The following is a 21,473-nucleotide window of genomic DNA, read 5'->3' as shown; positions in this document are numbered from 1 at the left end:
TTCAGTCTTGGGGCTTTGTACTTCACTCCCTTTGTGGGGGAGGGGCAGCGGCCGCGTGGTCTCAGACCCCGGCAGGGGCTAAACCACCACATGTGGCAAAGTTGCCAGTAAGACACTCTGCAGGAGACAAGTCCCTTTGGCAGTGATGGGGTTGAGCTGCAGATGCGGCCAGCTGAGACCAGCCCTGCAGCCACCTCCTCGCCCTGCTCAGAGCTCTTGAATAACCTGACCCTCCCGCAGCTGTGGTAGGGATCAGTATAATTACCCTGTGGCTGGCCAGGCAGGTGGTGCCTAATGCCACTCCGATTGAACTGCAAGGGAAAGGGAGTTAAGCTGGGATAATGCTCCAGCCTCATCCTGGCAACTGACAGCATCACCTCTGAGCCTTCTCGCTCCAGCTGGCTCCACAAGAGCGAGAGCAGGAGCATCTGAAGTTTGCTGTATGCCTCAGACCTTATGTGATGGCAGTACGTAGCTCACTAGTCGCTGCCATGTTGCTAGGGCAACCCGCCTATTTATCCGTTTATTTCCAACTTCAGTCTGATACATCCTTTGCCCTGCCTTTCCTGGAGTGGTCTGTTTGGCACTCAGGCGCACTTTGATGGGCTTTAAATGTATCTCGCGTAGCTAACTATTACTTATACAGGGAAGACATCGCCCACCCCCTACCCTGAGTCATTAGAGAGGTGTCTGTCTTGGTTTTTAGCATTTTAATTGGAGTGTATCTATGTGTGTCCATGCACAGAAATCAAATATTGCACTTGTTTATGCATTTTATGCTCTTAATGGAAGGGAACATTATATCAATGTTCTCTAGTACTACTAGAGCAGTTTAAGCTCCATTCCCTTCTTTCCCTGATATTCCCATGCATTTTGGGGGGCTTGTTTGAATGTGTCTACCTGTAAACATGGCCTAAATCTTACTCTCAATTTTTTTATCAGCATGAATTAGTTCTTCTTGCATGTGTGAATAATGTAGCCTGCAGGATGCATGTGCTTTAATGATATCTTTGATAATCTATGTGCAATTTAAACCACAAATTATAAGAGGCAGTTGAAAATTCACGTTAACGGTGTTTTCCAGCAGAGATGTCTTTTGAAATGTGTCATTATCAGTAATAGAGGCTTTGCTGTAAAAAGTGACCAGATATTTTTGTGTTTTTTCCATTCAGCTGTCCCATTTCCTCCAAGTCACCGGCTCACAGCGAAGGAAGTGTTTGATAATGATGGAAAACCTCGTGTGGATATCTTAAAGGCACACCTTATGAAAGAAGGGAGACTGGAAGAGAGCGTTGCTTTGAGAATAATAACAGAGGGAGCTTCAATTCTCCGCCAGGAAAAAAATTTGCTGGACATAGACGCACCAGTCACAGGTTAGTATGGAGTTGTGATGATGGAGGCGGTGGTTGCTGGTTTGGGACATGTTAAGTAACTCATTAGTGTATGTGACTTTCTAAAGAGCTGAAAGGCAGCTTGAAAATCATTTGTTCTCTCCAATACTTGATTCTCAATTTGTCTGTTACCACTAGGATAATGGAGGCCATCAAGAGCTTGTAAATTAGAGGAAAGGATCTTGTCTGCTGAACCCATTCTGTTTCTAAGGTAGAGAACATTTTTAGTGTTTAGGAGAAGATTAGAAGAACTTTCTTAAACTTGAAAAGTTTTCTGGCCTTTTGCACCAGGTATTAATTCCATAATTTTATGGATGTCATTTACCATAGTAGCATCGTTCAGACATACAGACAGTATTGGGCTCTGAAGGAACAATAGTGTCAGAGTAAATGGAAATTTTAATTAATGCTAAGGAAAATAATGAGTACAGAAAAAAGGAAAAAAAAAAATAGCAGAATCCCAGTTTGTGTTGCCTGGGGAATTAATGAATTGTGCTGGTTGCAGAACCCATCCTGCCCTTGACTATCAAACACTACCACCCACTCATTAATCCTCAGGAAATGCCTTATATTTGAATTTCCTTCTCTAATTGTCTCCTGCCTCTGACTGCATTCTGAATGTGTGAATGCATTTGCTTGCTTTAAAGTGCCTCCTCCCTTGTTTTGTTGTTGTTATTGAATATGAATGCATTTTTGGCCAGAAATTAATCTGTGGCATAGAAAGTTAGCTGTGGGGCAAAAGATAACTAATTCCAGCCATCTTAAACTATGAAACCAAACTATAAAACTTGGTTTAGGAAAGCAGGTCCTTCTGTCACTTTTGTTTCTGGAGAGCCCTGACAAATGTAAAAGAAAGAAGTTTATCTGCTGCAGAAGTAGAGTTACCAGTCTTTATTATCAGTACTAGTAGCATTCACCAAAAACTACATAGAAGTAGCAGAGCCTTCATTTTCTGGAAACCTCCTCTGAAACTGAAGAGCACAGTGTCTGGACTAGAATGATGCACAAGTTATTAAAGCTTGTAACTTTAAAAATGACATCCAAATACGGGTTTGTATCTTGACCTGGAGATGTAATGTGTATCACCTTTTACGTAATAATTAGCTTGTCATGCTGCCATACAATTCTGATTGAAAAGATGTCAATCATGTTGCAGCTCATGGATGAATAAAGGAAATAGGACAAATTAAAGGATCCCCCAAGTAGACCGAGAGTAAAGTTCTACAGGCATTTTCACTGACACTTCAGGGTAAATGGAAGAAGTTGTAGAGGTGCAATACCTTTGTCCATAACTGAGGGGCAGACATGCGGAAATTCTACCTTTCTGTGGATGTTCTCTTTTTTGGGAGCGTGAATTTTTTTTTTAATCTATTGAGAGATGTGGACTGTAGGATGTGTCGTGTCCCAACTGATTTCCATGAGTACATGTTTAATGTTCTCTCTTTTAAACTCTTAAATTTTTCTCAAAAATTTTTCTTAAATGCTTTTGAAGGTATCAGAATTGTTCTGAATTATAGTTTGGAGATTAATCTCCTAAAGGTTACCCCATTGTATAACACTGGTATAATTTAAGTCTTTGATTCTTTTTTCAGTTGAACCTACATCTTGCTTTGTTCCTGCTTTTGAAATTATTCTCACGCAGTGATTGTGATACTGCAGCATTCTTCAGGGTGACTGGTAGCTACTCTCTTTTAAGCTAGTGTAGGAAAGCTGGGCTCTTAATGCTTGTTAGCAGGGTAGCTGAGAAGTGCTAATGTTCTGTATGAACAAACATGAAAGTTGGAGTTATGAAAGTGATCATCAAAAGAAGGAAAAAAATAAATTGTGAGGGGGAGGTTGGGAAAGCTTGTGAAGCATGTTGTTCTGGGCCTGACAATTTTCTTTATATGAGTAGTATGGCAGCAGGATAAAGAGAATATCAATTGACTGATGATGTGGTGAAAGTGCAAGGTATAAAGGCAACCAAGAAATAACTATGGAGTAGAGGAAAGCTTTTTTCAAGCATAAGGAAAAACAAACAAACTACTGATAGAGTGGAGAGGAAAATAAATTTTAGATTTTTAGACATGGCAAGCAGTCTTGTTGAAGAGTGACAGTCATAAATCATTAATATGGGATCCTTTGTGGGAGATGCATTCATCTTTTAGAAATATATCCCTGTAGCTGGATAGTGAGATGGTGATCTTCAAAAAGAAGAGATAGAAAAGCGTAACTGTTGAAGTAAGAGAACTGTGGATTAGTACAGTGATATACTTGATAAATGTTATGTTAAAGAACATAAAGTTTGAAAGCCTTGTGCAGCCATCCCTCAGTTTGAAATTTCACTTTTTTTTATTTTAAGGGGTGATATAATTGTCCTCAGAAAAAATACCAGAGTTCTGTTTATAAGCAAAGTCATGTGAAACGAAGTGGTTATATACAAGACCTGGATTTGAGGGAGAAGATGGGGAGAGGCATCCAAAGAGCCTTAATATGGAATGCACAATCCATTATTTTGCATTTATTTATAAAACTGACTCTGTGGTTAGCTGGGAGCACCAATGTGATTGTCATTTTGGGTTAATACATTTTGTTTTCAAATTTAGCGAGTGTTTTGAAGTATTGCTGATGAATTCATTTGCAACCTTAGCTCAAATTCCCATTGTTTGCTACATACATACCTACATGCATGCATAGTTTGCTACAGTTTTGGTTTACAACCAAGGTGAACTATTCCTGCAGTTGTTACACAGGGCTGCTGTTCAGTGGGTATGAATCTGAACAGAGCTTGAACTATGAGACTCCGAGTTCTCTGCTATCTGGACTCTCCTTGCACCTGGGAAGTGTTGAGGCAGCTTTGTCTGGTGAATGTGAGTTGGGAAGGATGGAGAGAATTGGGTCAAAAAAAATGAGTGTATTGAGGAGAAGGCTGAAAGTAGGCATGAAAAGTGGTGACAGACGACAAGGAGTTGGTTGAGACTGGCCACTTGAAGACAAGAATGTGGTAGAGGTGAAAAGCTTGGGAGACAAGGAAATGGTCGAGAGGCTGAGTTGGAGGTTGACAGAGGATGTCTGGTCAGGCAAATTAGAAAGATGAGCAAGAGATTGACAGAGTATTGGGACTAGCTGGGCAAGGTATCCGGTGTGGGGGGTGAAGGGCCACATGGTGGAGTGGGCATGGCTGCCCACTGTGGTAGAAGCAGTTACAGCAGTACAGACCTGTCTCATGACTGGCAGCAGCGAGGGAGTGGCACAAGGGTTGTGGGGTTATCTGTGCTTCCAGTGTGGGGAAGAAGCGAGCCAGGCACCCTGCAGCACCATGGGGAGCGTCCATGCCAACCTTCACTCACCAGGGAATGAGCAGACAGCAAGGGGAGAGGGAGTCACCTTCAACAGATGGATTGTTGCCCTCTTCTTCATCTGTACCCTCTTCTCTTGGAGGCATGTGATCTTTGTCTTAAGCCTGAGTTTTACGAGATTGATCTACCACTAGACCACAGCTGTTCAGTGTTCAGAGGAAAAATGTCTCTGTGGCAGCCTTAGAATTTCCAGTCCTGTTTTATGTTCATAACAGTATAATGACACATGGAGAAATTGGCTCATATGTAATTGTTTTTTTCTAGAAGGTTAAGGAAGTATATCTCTGAACCTCCCTGATGGCAATATTTACTGAAGTCACACTCCAAAGAACGGTTGGAAATGCCAGATTTTGAATTGCTGGAGTTGTTTTATGTGGCCTTAGTAGATAGGCTCATTACTATACAGACCAATTCTGGGCAAGTGATATACACTACCCTTCACATGATGACTTATTAATTACCTGCTTGTTTTTATGGGCCCTCACTTCCAGATCTAAAATCTGCTGTTCTTAAGTGTTCAACACTCTTAACTGCATGCCAAGCATGTGTCCCTTTGACTTCAGTGCATGGATAACTTTGTGCATGAATATACATGTATACCTCTGTATATTATAGAATGATCCATACAATGATAAGTTTTTTTGGGTTTTTGAATGTGTTAGGTCAGAAAAACAAATTTAGGTAAAAGCTTTGATGGTGATGTTGCCTTGCTTGGCTCCCAGTCTGTAGAGTGGACCCTTTAGCTCACCTGTGTTTCGAAGACATCAATTCACACATGTCTTTTGAAGTGATGAGATACTGTTAATATGAATGGTGTTAAAAGCATGTAAGCAAGCTGATCATGTTGTCTTCAGAGTAAGGTTCATAGAAGTTTTGTAACTAAAGCATATTTCGCACAAGTGAAGAGAACACAACTTGAAAGTTGCTCGCTGCATGAGTATGGTTCATTCCGTCCACTGCATGGAGAAGAGCAGAAAGTGACTATATAATTAAGGAATTTGTAGCGTAATGCATATGCAAGAGAGGTTGTACTTGAAACCTTAATTCTGTCACATCTTAAATATGGAGTTTGTTCTGTTGTTTGGGGTGTTTTTGCCAACATCTGTGGTGTTCACTTTAATTACTAGGTATATGATTTATTGGCATTAACGGGCCTCAGTTCAGTGGTCCTTTTCAAAGCAACCAAACCTGCACTTTTGGAATGTGATAGATTGTTGTTTTCCAACATCTGCAAAAATTTCCAGCTACAAGAGGTTAAAAAGTGTTACTAATCAGGAGGGTCTGGAACTAAAATACAAGAACCCAAAGGTCATATTGCAGAATTTGATTTCAACAGCAAAGTAGCTGATGACAACAGCCAGTTCCAACTTCAAAGCTAGATCTAATTTTGAAGTTGGCCCTGTTTTGAGTGGAGCAGGTTGTGCTAGATGACTGTCCCACCTTAACTTTTCTGTGATTTTAATTTATACCTCCTTAAATGACATACTTAACTACAGGGTAGACCTAGAACTCTAAGTGGGATGTTTGTCAAGTAGCTATCATTGTGTGTCTTTTCTTGTGCCTTTTGGATTATTTTTCTTGAGGATATTGTTAGATTTACACATACTGAATGAAAATAGTGTGATATCTCTTGAACGTATGACTGCACAAGTGAATAAGCTTGTAAGAGATGTGCGTTGGTGTTTTTAAGGTAAGCCTTTCTTCCCTGTTGCTATCTATTTTAAAAATAATTAACATGTGCTCTGTTTCTTGTAACATTTGACATCTCTCTTTTTGTGTACTCAGTGTGTACTTTGTGTACTCCTTTTGGTTAGTCTGCCCATCGTTACTAACAAGAGTTTTCTCTAGTAAACTAAGAACACAAAAGCTTAAGTCATATGCATCTTTGTAAACCTGTGCTTTTTTGCAAATGGTACTTACGAGTAACATATGACCGTTACCTACGCAGCTGCCTGTGTACAGGCTCTCAATTCTTTTTGTGTGGGTGCCACCACCAGCAGTGGCAATGACAATGGTTTCTGGCCTGATGACGATAGCCAGGCCATTTGCAGGCACAAGGGGCAGCATCTGTCAGTCCCTCATTGAGAAAAAAAATGGAAAATAAGTAAAACAAGCATATACTCTTGTTGTGAACCTTCACATGCTTCACTGAGAAAGCCCTGACTCTGTGCAATCCTGTGTTCAAAGCTTTCGGAAACGCCCGGTGCATGCAGCTTGGTATGTGAAGATAGGAGAGCACCGGATGAAGACAGAATAAAAGCTTATTGCTGCAGCGTAGAAAGTGTCTCAGTCTCAGCAGGTCTTTTCCTTGGCCATATTGTTTTCCTCTACTAGTTGTGGTTTTTGCAGCTCCCGCGTTTACGGATGTGATAGATGCAAGGAAACCACTGTTGCTTGCAGAGCCTTCCTTGCTATTCCCTTTGCATCGCATAATGTAAGGTGGGGTGCGTATTCCAATACATATATAGATGCTAACCTTGTGCATGTGAAGAGGGAATACACCCACTTGCAGTTTCATTGTAGTGTCTTTGGGTTAAAAATTCCATTGGCTTGGTTGAATGTTGCAGCGCTATGGAAATACAAATTAAATACTTGAATTGCTTGTAATGTTTGTATTGTAGTGAGCACTGAGAGTTTTTGCAATTTGAACTCTAAATTGATGGGAGGGGAGAGGTGGTAAGTATCTGGGGATAGCCTATGTGGGAATAACTGTGGCAACTCTGGTGACCTTTGGAAACCTTTGGTGCATTATAGGTTCATAAAAACTATAGAGGGAAAGCCCTTTCCTGCCAGCATGTGCCTTTATGATCTTTGAGGCTTCCAGATATTCTCTGGGTACATTATCCCATGGGGTGGTAGGGTTTCCTGCGCCTGAACGTTTCTTCATATTCCACATACATTTTTCCCTTGCCCAGTTTCCCTCATTTGGTAGCATAAAATAATATTAGTAGGTTGCTAGTGCTGTGCAAGTTAAAACTTCGTAAACATCGAGAATTTCTAGCTAAAATAATCAGTGCGAAACCAAGCTGATAAAAGTATTTATGTCCACATTATAGTAAAAAGGCACTAATGTTTAAAATTGCATTGAACTGTAGCACACATGTAAATTATCTGATGCAAGAGGAGAGTCGAACTAAAACAGTTCTTTCTGATTTTTACTTTTGAAGCAGTTTAAGATAGAATTCCAGCATGGAAAGTAAACAAGGTTGCTTATTAGGGGCCTACAATTACTGTAAGATCTATCCATGTTAGCACAACATCAAAGTTTGTCTGAAACTAACATTTCAGTAAAAACAATTTTAGTTAAAACTTCTCTATTTCACACTTAAGTAATTTGATTTATACTCGAAACCCAGTGTACCATGATTACTGTTGAGGAGACCATTGAATTTCCAGGACACTGTTATAACTAAAATATTTACTTACATGTTGTGAAAAAAGCATTTGTATGATCAAATTGTAAAACTTCATCCTGGGTGGCTGGTGTCTTCAGATTCCCAAGTATAAAAGCTTTACTGCTGGTTTGAGGTCTAGATGACTGCAGCTTCTGAGGGTAACTGTTAAACAGAAGAACTATTCTTTTCCCTTCTTTGTTATAATGTATTCATTAAAGTTATCTTTAAAAAGCATCTTTATTATTGTTTGTGATGCTAAGAGTGAGTGAGTGATGGGGTCTGCCCTCCAAACAGGGTGCTGCTTACAGCAGAACACTTTTTTTCTGTATCTGGTATCTTTCAATTGTGAGTAACTTCTTCAGCTGCTTTAATTGTATTGCTAGTCATTCTGAAAACGTGCTGGTATTTTGTTCATTCTAGCCTTAAAATGTGTGAGAGTCCCAAGTGTTCCTGGTATAACTACATCAGTTTGAGTTTCTGCATTATACTGGTATACATTCCCTGTGTGGAACAGTAACGCCTGAGAACCGGACACATTTCAGCAGATTATTCTCACTTTCAGAATAAATTGCCTGCAGTTAATTCTCCTTCATCACAGGAGAATTAACTTTGTCTGCAGTGAGGTAAATGTTAGTTTGAAATAAACTTTGACTTGTTTCTTTCTTAGTATCAATTCATGATCTCATTTGCATAAATAATGACATTTCAACAGAACAGATTGAAACCATGGAAGAGGAGGAAGGGGAAAGTATCAACAGCACCATCTACTCTTGCATCCTGTTGGAAACAAATGATAGTCCAATTCTTTTTACATGCCTGTGTAAGGCAGGTGTGTTCTCTGACTTAATAAATTAGACCTTATGAAGAAATATTTGCCATCATTTTTAAATATGTTAGATATACTCTTCTCAGTGTACGCGCGAGCACAGTTTGCTGTTGCAACAATGATTTCACTTTACATATCACTGTTGAATATGTTATTAAAGTACAGAGAACCTGCATGTTAAACTGCTGTTAAAAATAATTTATTATATAAACATACTATTGAACAGCTAAAGTGAACTTGATAGGATCCTTTAATTGGATTGCTGATTAAAACTGACACTGCTCCAGCTATTTTGCAGGCTTTATTGAGAACTCATAATACATCAAATCACTTGTGGCTTAAAAACTGGGACTTCTGAAAGAAGGTGAATATGCAAGGCTGTATGTATTCAAATTTTTTTTTTGATCTGTTCCTTCCCTAAATGCTTCTGTCGGTTCCAGATATAGATTGAAATATGCCTGCCTGCATCCCTGGTAGAACAAAGTGATTGCGTCTTGTAGCTTAATTGAGCTGCTTCAGACATTAGCATCTGACATTTTGGCAGAGCTGATGTTTTCTAGTAGCAGCTGCTTAAATCTATCATTATTGCCAAGGCAGTGGATACTACAGACAGTATTCTTTACAACTGCCTCACTTGTTCTTATAAATAATCCATCTATAGTTAACTTGTTTTGGTGCAAAAATCGTAGTCAAATAAGCCAAAGTGAAATTGTGGAATTTGAGATGCCTTTCAGATATGATGCTTAATTTGATGCTGTGAAATGGAGGATCAAATACATATCAGGCTTCAAGTCAGAACAGAAATTGCATTAATTTAAAAAATAGCCACCAGCAAAAATACAAAAACAACTGTTTGCAAATACCTAAGCCTTTAGGACTTTGTTCTTAACATCTTTTATTTAGCATTTGGGTGCTGCTTCAACATGTAAATACTGATGGCACAGTATAGCATGTTAGCATTTCTTCTAGGGCTATTCCAAGAAGACATAGTACATCTTAGCAGTGGTGTTTATTGTAGCTTCTCAAAGATTTTTCTGAAACTTGTAAATCAGGTTTTTTATTTGCGTTGCAATTATGTAGTCAGTGGCACAACTTGAGTTAGAACTGGGTAGTTCTGGGTCTTTGACATTTGGATTCTTTTTTTGAAAATAACCATGATGTTTGCACTGTATAATCCTCATTAGAAAGAAAGAGATCCTTTGTTCTTGCCTTTCGTGTTCTCTTAGCTTTGCCTAGTTATTCTTCCTTTTGATTCTCGCCTCAGGTTAATTTAACTCAATCTTAGGTTGTAGTTTATATTGGCAAGGGGTGTGGGAATGCAGTGGGATCACTGCTGAAATTGCATCTGCCCATGTTTGTTCCTCCCCCGTTTTGGAAGGAGGAGCTACTGAAATGAGTAAGACCTAGAAGGGGGCATTCCAGCCTATGTTTGCCTTTCCCCCAGCAAAAGAAAAATCTACCAGTCATGCATGAACTGGTGTTCCCCACTTTATGTGTGTGTGTGAAATAATAGAGGATCATGATGTATATGTGCGTGAGGCTGGAAGGGGGATTGATTCTGTCTTAATCACACCAAACCTACAACAGCTGTAGAGCAGCTGTAGTGTAGAGATCAAGCTGGGAACAGCTATGAGAGAGAAGAAAAGGGACTGGAGGAGTGCAAGGGAGCAGACTAATAGCAAGACAAAGACAAACAGTGTTTTGTGTCAGATGATCGTTGCCACTTGGAGGTACCACAGTGTTCACCTGATTTGAGAATTGCTGTACAGATGCATGCACCTTTTAGAGTCCATTTATGCTTTCAGAGCCAACACCAGCCATCTCCTGCCTTCTTCTGTGCTTTACATTTGTGTGTCTAACCTTTCACCACAATCTGACTGTGAAGCACTGGCAAGTGTAAAGGAGATAACTAGCAGGTTTGTTCTTAAGAGATATTATAAACATTACCTGTCATCACTTAGGAAGAGCGTAACTCAGAGAGCATTAGAAGTTGGAAATGATGCTTATAGAAGGATGTTATGCTGGGATGGGTGGTGGTTCTACTTCTTCCTGACTTTAGATGCTTTTTCATTAGCATTTTAATAATTCTAAAAAAATACTACCGGAGCTGAGACACATACTTTCTCTATTTGGTTTTCTGCAGTTTGTGTAGATAAAACATTTATAGAATAATTTGCAAGTGTATATAATATCCTCTGTGAAGATACTGCTTTTTTAAATGAAAAAAAAAAATCTGCTACAGTTCAAAACATTTTAATTAGTTTAAAAAGTTGTATTTTTAAATTTTCTTTAAACTCTATAAAATCCATGCTTTCTAAATAAATGCACCAGTTGTGAAGATTAACTGTGCTGAACAGGATCATGTTTTCAATCTGCAGTTGATTTTGGAAAGTCTTGGGCAGTGTCACAGGGAAATGTGGCAGTAGTGCATGTGATTTGTACCAGTAGTGTGTCAAGCAATAACATTTTCTTCTGACCTAGGGTTCATTATGTGCCTTTTTTAGGGCATCAAATCATTAAATCATTTGCATCAGAAATAGCGTGGCCAGCAGGGACAGGGAAGAGATCTTACCCCTGTACTCAGCACTGGTGAGGCCGCACCTTGATTCCTGTGTTCAGTTTTGGGCCCCTCACTACAAAAAGGACATTGAATTACTTGAGCGTGTCCAGAGAAGAGCAACAAAGCTGGTGAAAGGTCTGGAGCACATGTCGTACGAGGAGTGGCTGAGGGAACTGGGGGTGTTTAGTCTGGAGAAGAGGAGGCTGAGGGGAGACCTCATCGCCCTCTACATCTACCTGAAAGGAGGTTGCAGGGAACTGGGCATGAGTCTCTTTTCCCAAGTAACAAGCGATAGGACAAGAGGGAATAGCCTCAAGTTGCACCAGGGAAGGTTTAGACTGGATATTAGGAAGCATTTCTTTACAGAACGGGTTGTTAGGCGTTGGGATGGGCTGCCCAGGGGGGTGGTGGAGTCCCCATCCCTGGAGGTGTTTAAGAGCAGGGTCGACTTAGCGCTGAAGAATATGGTGTAGTTGGGAACTGTTGATGTTGGGTTGATGGTTGGACTGGATGATCTTCAAGGTCTTTCCCAACCTAGACAATTCTGTGATTCTGTAAATGCTGAGTTTCAAGTTGTTCCTTGGTGCTGTTTCCAGAATGGCTGTGCTGGCTTCTGCTTCTCTCTTCTCTTAGGTTTGGACATCTAAATCTAGTTGAAATTAGTGTATTGATGCCTCTTGGGGTGCTAATTATTTCCTGCAGAAAATATTCTTGATAAGTGAGGAGGATCTTGCACCTCATCTTCTGATGAAGATTCAGCATGAATTAAATTTTCAAGAGGAATCTAAGTCCTATGCCATTTTGTCATTGCCTGCCTTTATTGTGTAAACAAATCCCTTGAGCTCAGCAGTTGTGTTGAACCTTGTGGATCGCTTGGTTTAAGTCAGTGTTGTTCCTTTTTGTGTGTTTTTTTGGATCCACTGACATCATCATCTTTCAAGTAGGCAACCCAAGGACACAATGGCAATGGATTAAGCTTCAGTTTAAGAGCTTGTGGCTAAGAATCAAAACCAGCCTTTCAGTGCTCAGGACAAGGGAAGGCGCTGTGAAGAATCCTTCTGGCTCCTTAGGTGTATCAGCATCATTGCTTTCAGATGTTACTTCTGACAGTTGCCATGTTGAGTATTTGACACTTTTACTCCCTGCTTCTTGCTCCAAATGTACCTCCACAAGAGATTCTACCTTTACAAGTGGAAAACACCACAGAATTTTTGCTTCAATCAAAATAGGTTGAGTTCAGAAATCAAAATGAATTCGTTGTTACAGTTCACTGCAGGAATTTATCCAGCCAGACCTAAAATACCTTTTTCTGAACAATCAAGGAGATAAAATTGAGTGAATGATGTCAGATTTATTCTTTATGAACTTGTACTAATACAGAACACTTTAAAGTGTCATTTTTAATCTATAACCTTAAAAAACAAAGAAAACAACCCACAACACATTTCAACTCATCTTTCATGCATGTTCTTTTCTGTGTTCAGTGCCCTCTGTACATACAGCCCAAGAGCTGCAGGGTGTCAACATGGGTTGGGGGCATTGCCGGTGGCCATAGAAATCAATCCTGTGACTTCAGCCTTTGACAAAGTGGCAGTGCAAGAACACTTCCATTTTCTTTCTGCCTGACTTGCTTTCTGTGATGGGCAATAATTGGAGTTGTCTAGAACAATAAATTATGAAAGTTAATGTTGCTTCTTTGTTCTACTTCATTTATTTTGGCTCTTATTAGACTTCAAGAGGGGTAAAAGCTAGCCTCAGTTCAGATACACAATTAAAAGTAAAGAGAAGTAGACCTAAGAGCTGTTTCTGAGATCAGCCTAAATACTTAAAACTTGGTTATATTTTTTCCCCAAACAATCTCAAAAACTCTAGTTGAAAGGGTAAAACTCCTTTGAGAAGAAAGTCATCTTTAGATTCTAAACAAATAAGAAAATATGTATCTCTAAACTGCAGTTAATTATTAGAGTCTATGACAGGTGATAGCCATTTCATCAAAATTGTACTTGAAATGAGATTACATGGTAAGCCAGTGTTGAAGTGAGACTAGGTTGCTCTCCAAGTACAATAAAGCAGTCATTGCTAAGGATTTGAGGGTGGTTGTATGCTATACTTATTATTTTAATGATTGATTGCAGCAGATTAAAGATAGGTTTGTAACTACTGATTCTCTTAAAATTACTTGGGGTTTGGAGGTGTTTGGTTTGGGGGGTTTTTTGTTTTGTTTTTAATAAATGATCTGCTACTGCAAATAGACTGGCTCATTATAGTGGAAAAACTTAATTTCCAAACACATGTAGAGGTTATTTATAGCCAAAACCATCTCTTAATATAGAGGGCCATCACTGAATGTAATTAAATCCTGTATAAATTAGTACACCCTCTGTGGAAATCCAATGGCATTGCACCTAGATTTTATTGTAAAATTAGTAGAAGAATCATTAAGGAGATCTGTGAGGAGAGGACACCAAACATGGTGCAGAATACTTCTGTGGCTCCCTGAATCTTTGTTGAGGGAACAAATGTATCCTCAGTAAACTGATTATTTCAGCAATACAAAACGACTTCCCAATCACTGGTGCCAATGTAGGTGTTCAAAAGTGCTTCTGCTTTTTGTATACGAAGACTATCTATATCAAATGTAAGATCTCCTTCTGAAGGCATGAGCTGTTTAAAATGTAACTAGTTGAAGATGCCATCTGGTGGTATGCATTTGGTATGTCTGGCTGCCTCTTGAGGTATCTGCCATCAAGGCCATGTGTTCTTTAATGTGTGCAAGAGAGAAAGAATAACCGTTATGGTAAGACCAGAATGAATGCAGAGGTCTCTAGTTGTTGCTATAGGCACAGGCTGGAAGACTACCACTGGTGTGGGAGAGAAGATAAGCCTAAGAAATTAATGCAGGTCAGCCTTTCATTTTTAAGTCTGATTTTCTAAATAAGCATTTGGAGGAAAAAAAAAAAAAAAAACAAAAAAACAGGTTATCTTACTTGGGTAGGCAGTGAAAAATAAACTGGGTTTGTGTTGGATTGAGGTGGCAATTAAATGGTGAAGATCTGCCACCTTTTCTTGGTGCAGATTTTTATGGCAGAACAAAATGCGTTTCAATTGCGTAAGCAAAAATTGTAAGTTTTTACATTAGTTGATCAAACCTTATTCTGTGTATGTTCTAGAACCTCAATGGCTGTATTTCTTTTTTTAATCTGGAAGAATATCAGAAATATGAATATCATCCTTCCTAGTTTTTATGTAAAGCTTTTTTCTTTGAGAAGAGCTTTTAAGGCCTAACGTTAATGGAATGGGTAAAGGTTAAAACTTTGTAGCAATAGCAGTTACTCACTGTGCTATTGAAGCTAAATTACTCACTTCAGCTAGTTTAAACAACAGCAAAGCATTAGTCTGCCAAAAGACATCTATCTTCTCTTTTGCAGGTTCTTCTGCTCTTATTTCATCATGTGCTTTCCCTAGGCATCAGTGACTTACTCTCCAAACTAGAGCTTTCTTTTTTCAGCATAGGGTTTCATTCAGTAATGACGATAATGTTATTTTTGTTATGTTCTTCCTACATTAAGACCTTTCCTTAAAACCACAGAGTAATTTAGGTTGGGCAGTACCTTTGGAAGTCACATGGTCCTACCCATTGTTCAAGCAGGACCAACTTCAAAGATCGATCAGGGCTAAATTCTGCCACTTTTTTTCTCAACTAATCCATCTTTGTCCTTCCAATTTGCACACATTCCTCCTTCTCTCTTAACACCGTGTTTCTGAACAGACCTCCTACTGTTCCAGTGGTGTAGTGAGAGAGGGAGGTTCACTTCTCACAAAAGCCATCATATTCTTCAAGTGTCAAGACTGTCCCTCTTAATGTCTGCCTCTATTTTATCAATTATCCATGTTGTTTTGCTTCAAGAACCCCAGTGACTTATCTGAGCTTAGACTGTTTCATGCTAAGCATCTGAAACATTTCTTTGACTCTTCATAGCAGGACCATATGCAGTTCTTTTTCACATTTTTTTTTTTCCCTTGGTGACTTTATTCTTGAAAAATCTGTCCTTGAAAGTTATTCTTTGAGCACTGAGTTGTCTGACTTTTCTCAAGACCAAGTCCTTTCACATTTGCTTTTGGGGACAGGCAGTGTTGACATTTAAGTTATCATTAAGAGCTATTACTCTGCAATGCCCAACTGATGATTGCTCCCCATTAAGCTTACGGAAGTATATGGAGGAGAGCATGTACTGAATGCCTGCATCTGTCTCATCTGTACCCTCGTTGACCATCTACCCTCTCTGTCTGCCTTTGGACTTGCAAAATATTGCTTATGCAAGACTTTGAAGAAAGAGTAATAATGAAGAGGATCCATCCACCTGATGTGTCATTGTCCCAACTGAAACCTTGGTCTCAGGAATAGATAATATATAAAACACGATTTTTGTGTCCTCAGGAGTACCTGAGCACAGAATCTGACTTGCAAAAAATTTGACTGGTACCTTTATTTCATTCTGAGGTGGCCCAAATCTCTTCAAGCTATTGGAAGTGAAGTGTCTGGTTCAAATCCTGTTACTGTTTTGGGGTATGGGAGTATAAAAAAGGACCTCCCAAAAGTATCTATCTACAGGGAAAGCATGGAGGAAGGTATTTCAGTACGACGGGTATGTTTTTAGTTGCAAGAAATTAATTCACCTTGACAAGAATTTTGTGGAAAATGCAGATGGTTAGAACTGTTGATTTGGTGTCTTGTTCTGTTCCATTTTCCATTTTTTTTCTTGTGAACGAGAAATGTTTTCCAGTAAATAAGTATTTATATCCACAGGGTATACAGTATGTGATCTCAAAGCACAATTGTTACAGCTGATAAATGTGCTGTGTGGGTGCTCTATCAGTTGTGAGGCTCTGGTGTATTTGCATGCATACAGGGAATCATGTAATTAACCACATTAAACTGAATAACACAGCCTCCCCATTGTTTCTCTTTATGGGTGTAATTAGATGCTGAGAGAACTGTAGCAGGAAATAGGAACAGTTTCCTCCTGCCACCCCTCAAACAAGTTTTCAGTTCCAATTAAAATAAATTACATTTTCAACCAGAAGAGATTACTCACACGATAGCTATGTCATTTAGAAACAGACATGGAAAGCCTGGTGTAAAGGTAAATATTAGAAAGGAGAAAGCAGAGGAGAATAGTTTAGCAATACTAACCAACAGGAATTCAAAAGCTGATTCTTTGTATTGCTCAGTTACACTCCAATGAGAAATTTCTAATACAGGTTGTGTAACGGGGTGGGGAGAAGCCTCCTCACAAGATTTTGGGCACTAGAGATGTCTTTAGTTAAACTGTATGTTGTGCTTTGACACTTTGACTGAAGAGTAAAGTTTTATAGTTTTATACATTTGTTTAAAAAAACCTTTATCTTAAGGAAGAAGTAATACATGACACTTTCTGCCCAACACCTTCCTATTTTGATCCATCAGATGTTCCAAGAGTGCATCCTTTCCTGCACTGCTGTGGCATAGGACTTGTAAAACAAAGAAGAGAAGATGACCCTTCATTATGATGCAGTTACGTGGAAGGATAGGGTTTTTTTATTACTATATTTGCTGAAACACCATGTGTTTCATGTCACAAATAAAACTGTTGTTTGGTTTTGAAAGTATCAATGAGAAATGAAAAGAAAAACCACATAGTGAAAATCACACAAAAAAGGAAAAGTATAGTCTTTTGGACTATGATGAAGTTTAAAAGAAGATTATATTTGCATTCTTAATTAATGAACTATGTAAGGGAAACCAGCAAGCTACTTAGTAAATGTTGTCAAGGATAGGAGGCTTTTATCCTCCTCCTGAGGATAAAATGATGGGTAAGGTGGTGTGACAAAGATTGAGAGATGAGAAATTCCTAATTCTGTGTTATCATACACTTCCAGTGACTTTTAAATCTTTTGATAGACATTATGACAAATGATGGCTCTCCTTTTAGCTTAATCATGCAGAAAAACTTATGCTACACTGCAGGAAAAAATACTGTCTCCTGTCCTTTCCTTAAGTACTGTGGCTGTTTAAAATGGTTTAAACATAGTTGTGAAGAAACATATAATTAGTATATTAATATCACTGCTTTCCATGTGTGGAAAGTTTTAATTTCAGTGGCTCCTTAATCTGCGTCTCCATGGTATCTGCTGCATACATCACTTCAATACGCTAATCAAACTGTGAGGGGGATGTGGTCTGAGGAAGATTCTTGGATCAAACAAAAGGGAGCAGATATATTTTTAAAATATCACGCAGGTTTATATTTTTCAGTAGTTTCTTATTCTGCAGATGCAGTCAAGCTGTGTGAGTGTGTTTAGTGGAGGAAGCTTTTGACAGTGCCAATGCCTGGTGGTCTTTCATGGTTATCCCTCCTTGCTTTCTTCTTCTGCATTGCATAAATACACATTTGAAGCCATTTCTATAATGTATCTTTGAGTCCAAATTCAGTAGTGTTTGATACTTCTTGCAGGAGAGAGAACTCCATCCTCCAAAAATAACATGTGATCTGCAGCCTGACAAGTAGGATTTCGAAGGTTATGGCTGATATACTGAGTGTCTTAAATTAAGATACAGAAAAGTAAGAAATTTTAATGTAACCCAGTTTTTGGATAGAAAAAGCAGAGAGTTGGAGAAACTAACTGATTAATCCATGCTTATTACATTGGGGTTTGGAGCAACGTCACTTCTGTGAGTTTTCAGAATGGCATATTTTGTGAAGTTTAGTATAAAGATGATAATGTAGTTCTGGACTGAAAGTCTGAGCTGCATTTGGAAGATTTGATAGTGGTTTATGTCTCTGCAATTGTGTGGTAAACTTTGAAGTAAAAGCATTGTGATGACAATTCAATTGGAAAATTAACTACACAATATGGAAGTTAACTCAGTCTCCTCCTACTTCTTCCCCATCCTTTCATCTACAAAAATAGTGTAATTCCTGACAATCTTATTTTCTCTGCAATTTTCCAGTGTCCTTGATGATATTGGAAAAAGTACAGATCTTAATTGCTTCCTTTTTTGAGATATATGAAGAGATTGCTCTTCATTTTATTTTTTTTTTTTAATATGAGCTATTGCTTTTTTGGGTTTAAAGTTAAAATGCTGAGACAGTTTTGTAAAATTGGCTGTAATAGTGAATTTGGCTCATCACATAAGGAATTTAGAGCATGTTCTTGTACTGTCACTTCTGTTAGTTTGCCAGCCACATAACTGCGAAATATCCTTTTTGGCCTGACACAATCACCAAATTATTATAATAATACCATTATACATATTGTTGATTGAAGAGAGCAAACAAGTCCTGCAGAAGATGTTTCCTCAGGTGAGCAGAGCTGGGCATCTAGGTCCTCCATTTTCCTTTCACCTCCTGAAATGCTGAGCCAACGTAAGTGATCCTTTCCTCCAGTTGATCTCTTGAGCTGTATTTGTGGTCAGCTTGGCTGGCTGGGGGCTGTTACGTGGCAGCAGCCTGACCCGCCCACTGGCTGTCCTGTCCCCCTGGGCTCTGGAGCTCCCCTGGACCTGTGTTCAGCTGTTCCAGTGTGCTAAGCCCACTGAAATCTAACCTGGCAAAAACTAGGTAATCAAATATAGTGCTTGGCTTTTTGCTGGTTTAATGTGCTGAAGCAGTTCATTTTGCTTGAGGGTGTCTGAGACCAGGAACCGGAGCAAGGCAGTGAGGGGGACTGCAGTGGCCAGGAGCATGATTAGCTGAGACTGCCATGAACCCTCAGGCTGAAATTACATTTGCGTATTAGGGAAGCTGAAGGTACTCTGTCATTTCTTTGAAATAAAGTATTTTCCTGAATGCTTGGGAAAGAATAAATACCAGTACCTGGTAAAGTCAAATGTGTAATCTGGGCATGTTTAATATGCATAGCCAAAGCATGTAATGCTTTTTTCATTTTCTTACGGTATGATACTTAAACTATAGGAGAAATGCAACATTTCTTGAAAGGTAATCTGCTATAGTCCTTATATTGCTACTATATGGAAAATCTGCTGATATTTTTCTGAGTGTTGCAGAGTAATCCTAGACTCAGTATTTGAGTCATCCTTTGTCAAATGAGCTGTGATGCTTTTGTCATCAAGAAATTCAGTATAGCATGATGCTTCTTCACTGTGATTTCTATTTGGTAAATATGCCTAAATTATACTTGTGAAATGTGCTTAAAAGATGAAAAGGTTGTATTTGTTTTCATTGAAATAATTCTCTGTGGAACCAGGGTAAGGAAGGTCAACCGTTCACTTGTAGACTTAAAAAAAGTCTGAAATCGGTATGTGTGTATGAACACATGAGATAAAGTTTACACTTATTTTGAGTTGGGTTTCATGCACTTGTATGTATATGTGCGCACATACTGCACTCTATCCTGGTGAAGCATCAGACAGGGTATACATTTGACATGGTTTTTAAAGATATTTGAGGTGTTTACAGTAAATGAGCTAACATTCTTCTTCAAAGTAACAACATTGCTTGTGCCAGTGCTCAAAATTATGGCTTGGTTTGCAATCACGTTTCTTGTATACTGAATACTATCTGATTGTATAGTAGATGTATTGCTTTATGAGGGATGCCCATACTCTGTTTTGCTGCAGTCTTCCCAGGGTTTTGAATTCTATTTTTGCAAGTTTCATTTTGTTATACTCCGGGATGTATCAGTTTAAAAGTATTTTCTGATGCCTTAGCATGCATTTGCTACTTTTTCTCCTTTTCACTCAGTAACTCTGCTTATAGATTTTTTTTATTTGTTTGTTTTTGGTGATAAACGATCTTCTCTTGCTCTTGGTTGTATTCTCTTTATGCCATCCTTAAAGAAGCCAGCTAACCTCATGTAAGGAATGCCAGCGTGTATTTAACTTTGTATTTAGTTCTGACGGGAAGCTTTTAGCTGTATCTAGGCTGTGGACACCTGGAAGTGGTGATTTTTTTGATTGTCTTCTCCCTCTGCATTTTCTTTTTGCAGAATCTTAAGTGGATAATGTGGTGTTTCCAGCCTTCCTGGGACAGGCACCCAACATCTGTTTCTATTTCATGTTTGGGAGAAGACTGCTTGAATACTGGGGCTGAGAACCACTTAAGTCTGCTTAATTTTTTTTTTTTTTTTTTTTTTTTAAATCCCTTTTTTACCACCAGAACCTCTTGCTGAAAGTAAGGTGGAGGGAGGGAAGTTAAAGTCATTCTGGGGAGAATTTAGCACATTCTCTCAGGTGTTCTCTTCTTAGATTAGAAAACAGTCACTCTCAAACAAAGAAATCAAAATCACTCAGAAATTTCTGTTTCTTAAAGCATCATGCAATGTTTTTGGAGCAGGTTGTATTGTGCTGAGTCACCTCATACTGAAAGCACAGCAGCACCTTTGCCTTGTCAAAAGCCCTGTGCAAGTTCTTGTTCAGTCATCTTCCTCCACATCTCTCTCCCGCATCAGCTTTCAAAGCTATCCATGATCTTCTGTTTACTCCTCTCTCTTCTTTCTCAACACAACTGGCCTTGTCTCCTCCTGTTGTTTCTCTTTGATCTATCTGGAGCTCCCTTCCTCTCTTGGTCCTTTCTTTCCTCAGAAACACATGGAATCAGTGTGAGTTTTTGCTTTATCTTGGCTGTCCTTTAAATGCTGTGTCTAGGGGCTGACATATGGATAATGCAGAACTTCCTCTGAAATTTTTTTTAGATTGGTGAAACCGAGCTGCAGATTTTTGATACCAGTGTGCCAGTTCTTTATTGGCTGTCGTGGTTCATATATGAGATTTAAAACATCAGGGTCCCGGTATAAAAGGGTGAGATCTTTCACCTACAGAGTAAGCTCAGAAATCTAAAGTCAGGATCAAGGCAGTAACCCCTGCTCATCCCCTGAAAGTCAGATTTCCCCTTCAGTTTCCTTTGGAAGTCTGGGGAATGTCTTGGAGGCAGGGTGGAGACCAGATGGCTGAAACCCCATTCT

General features: G+C 39.0%; 1 protein-coding gene across 2 annotated transcripts in view; it reads left to right on the top strand.

The window, feature by feature from the left end:
• The window catches only part of PPP3CA (protein phosphatase 3 catalytic subunit alpha), a 203,573-nt gene that overhangs the window by 88,252 nt on the left and 93,848 nt on the right, over window positions 1–21,473 (top strand). For both annotated transcript variants that reach the window (XM_074823175.1, XM_074823176.1), the window contains exon 2: window positions 1,173–1,373. In XM_074823175.1, coding sequence (XP_074679276.1) covers window positions 1,173–1,373 — 201 coding nt within the window. The remainder of the gene's footprint in view (window positions 1–1,172; window positions 1,374–21,473) is intronic.

Source organism: Strix aluco, chromosome 4 (genome assembly GCF_031877795.1).
Source record: "Strix aluco isolate bStrAlu1 chromosome 4, bStrAlu1.hap1, whole genome shotgun sequence".
NCBI lineage: Eukaryota > Metazoa > Chordata > Aves > Strigiformes > Strigidae > Strix > Strix aluco.
The sequence above is the reverse complement of the archived record's forward strand: the minus strand, read 5'-3'. Positions and strand labels throughout refer to the sequence as shown.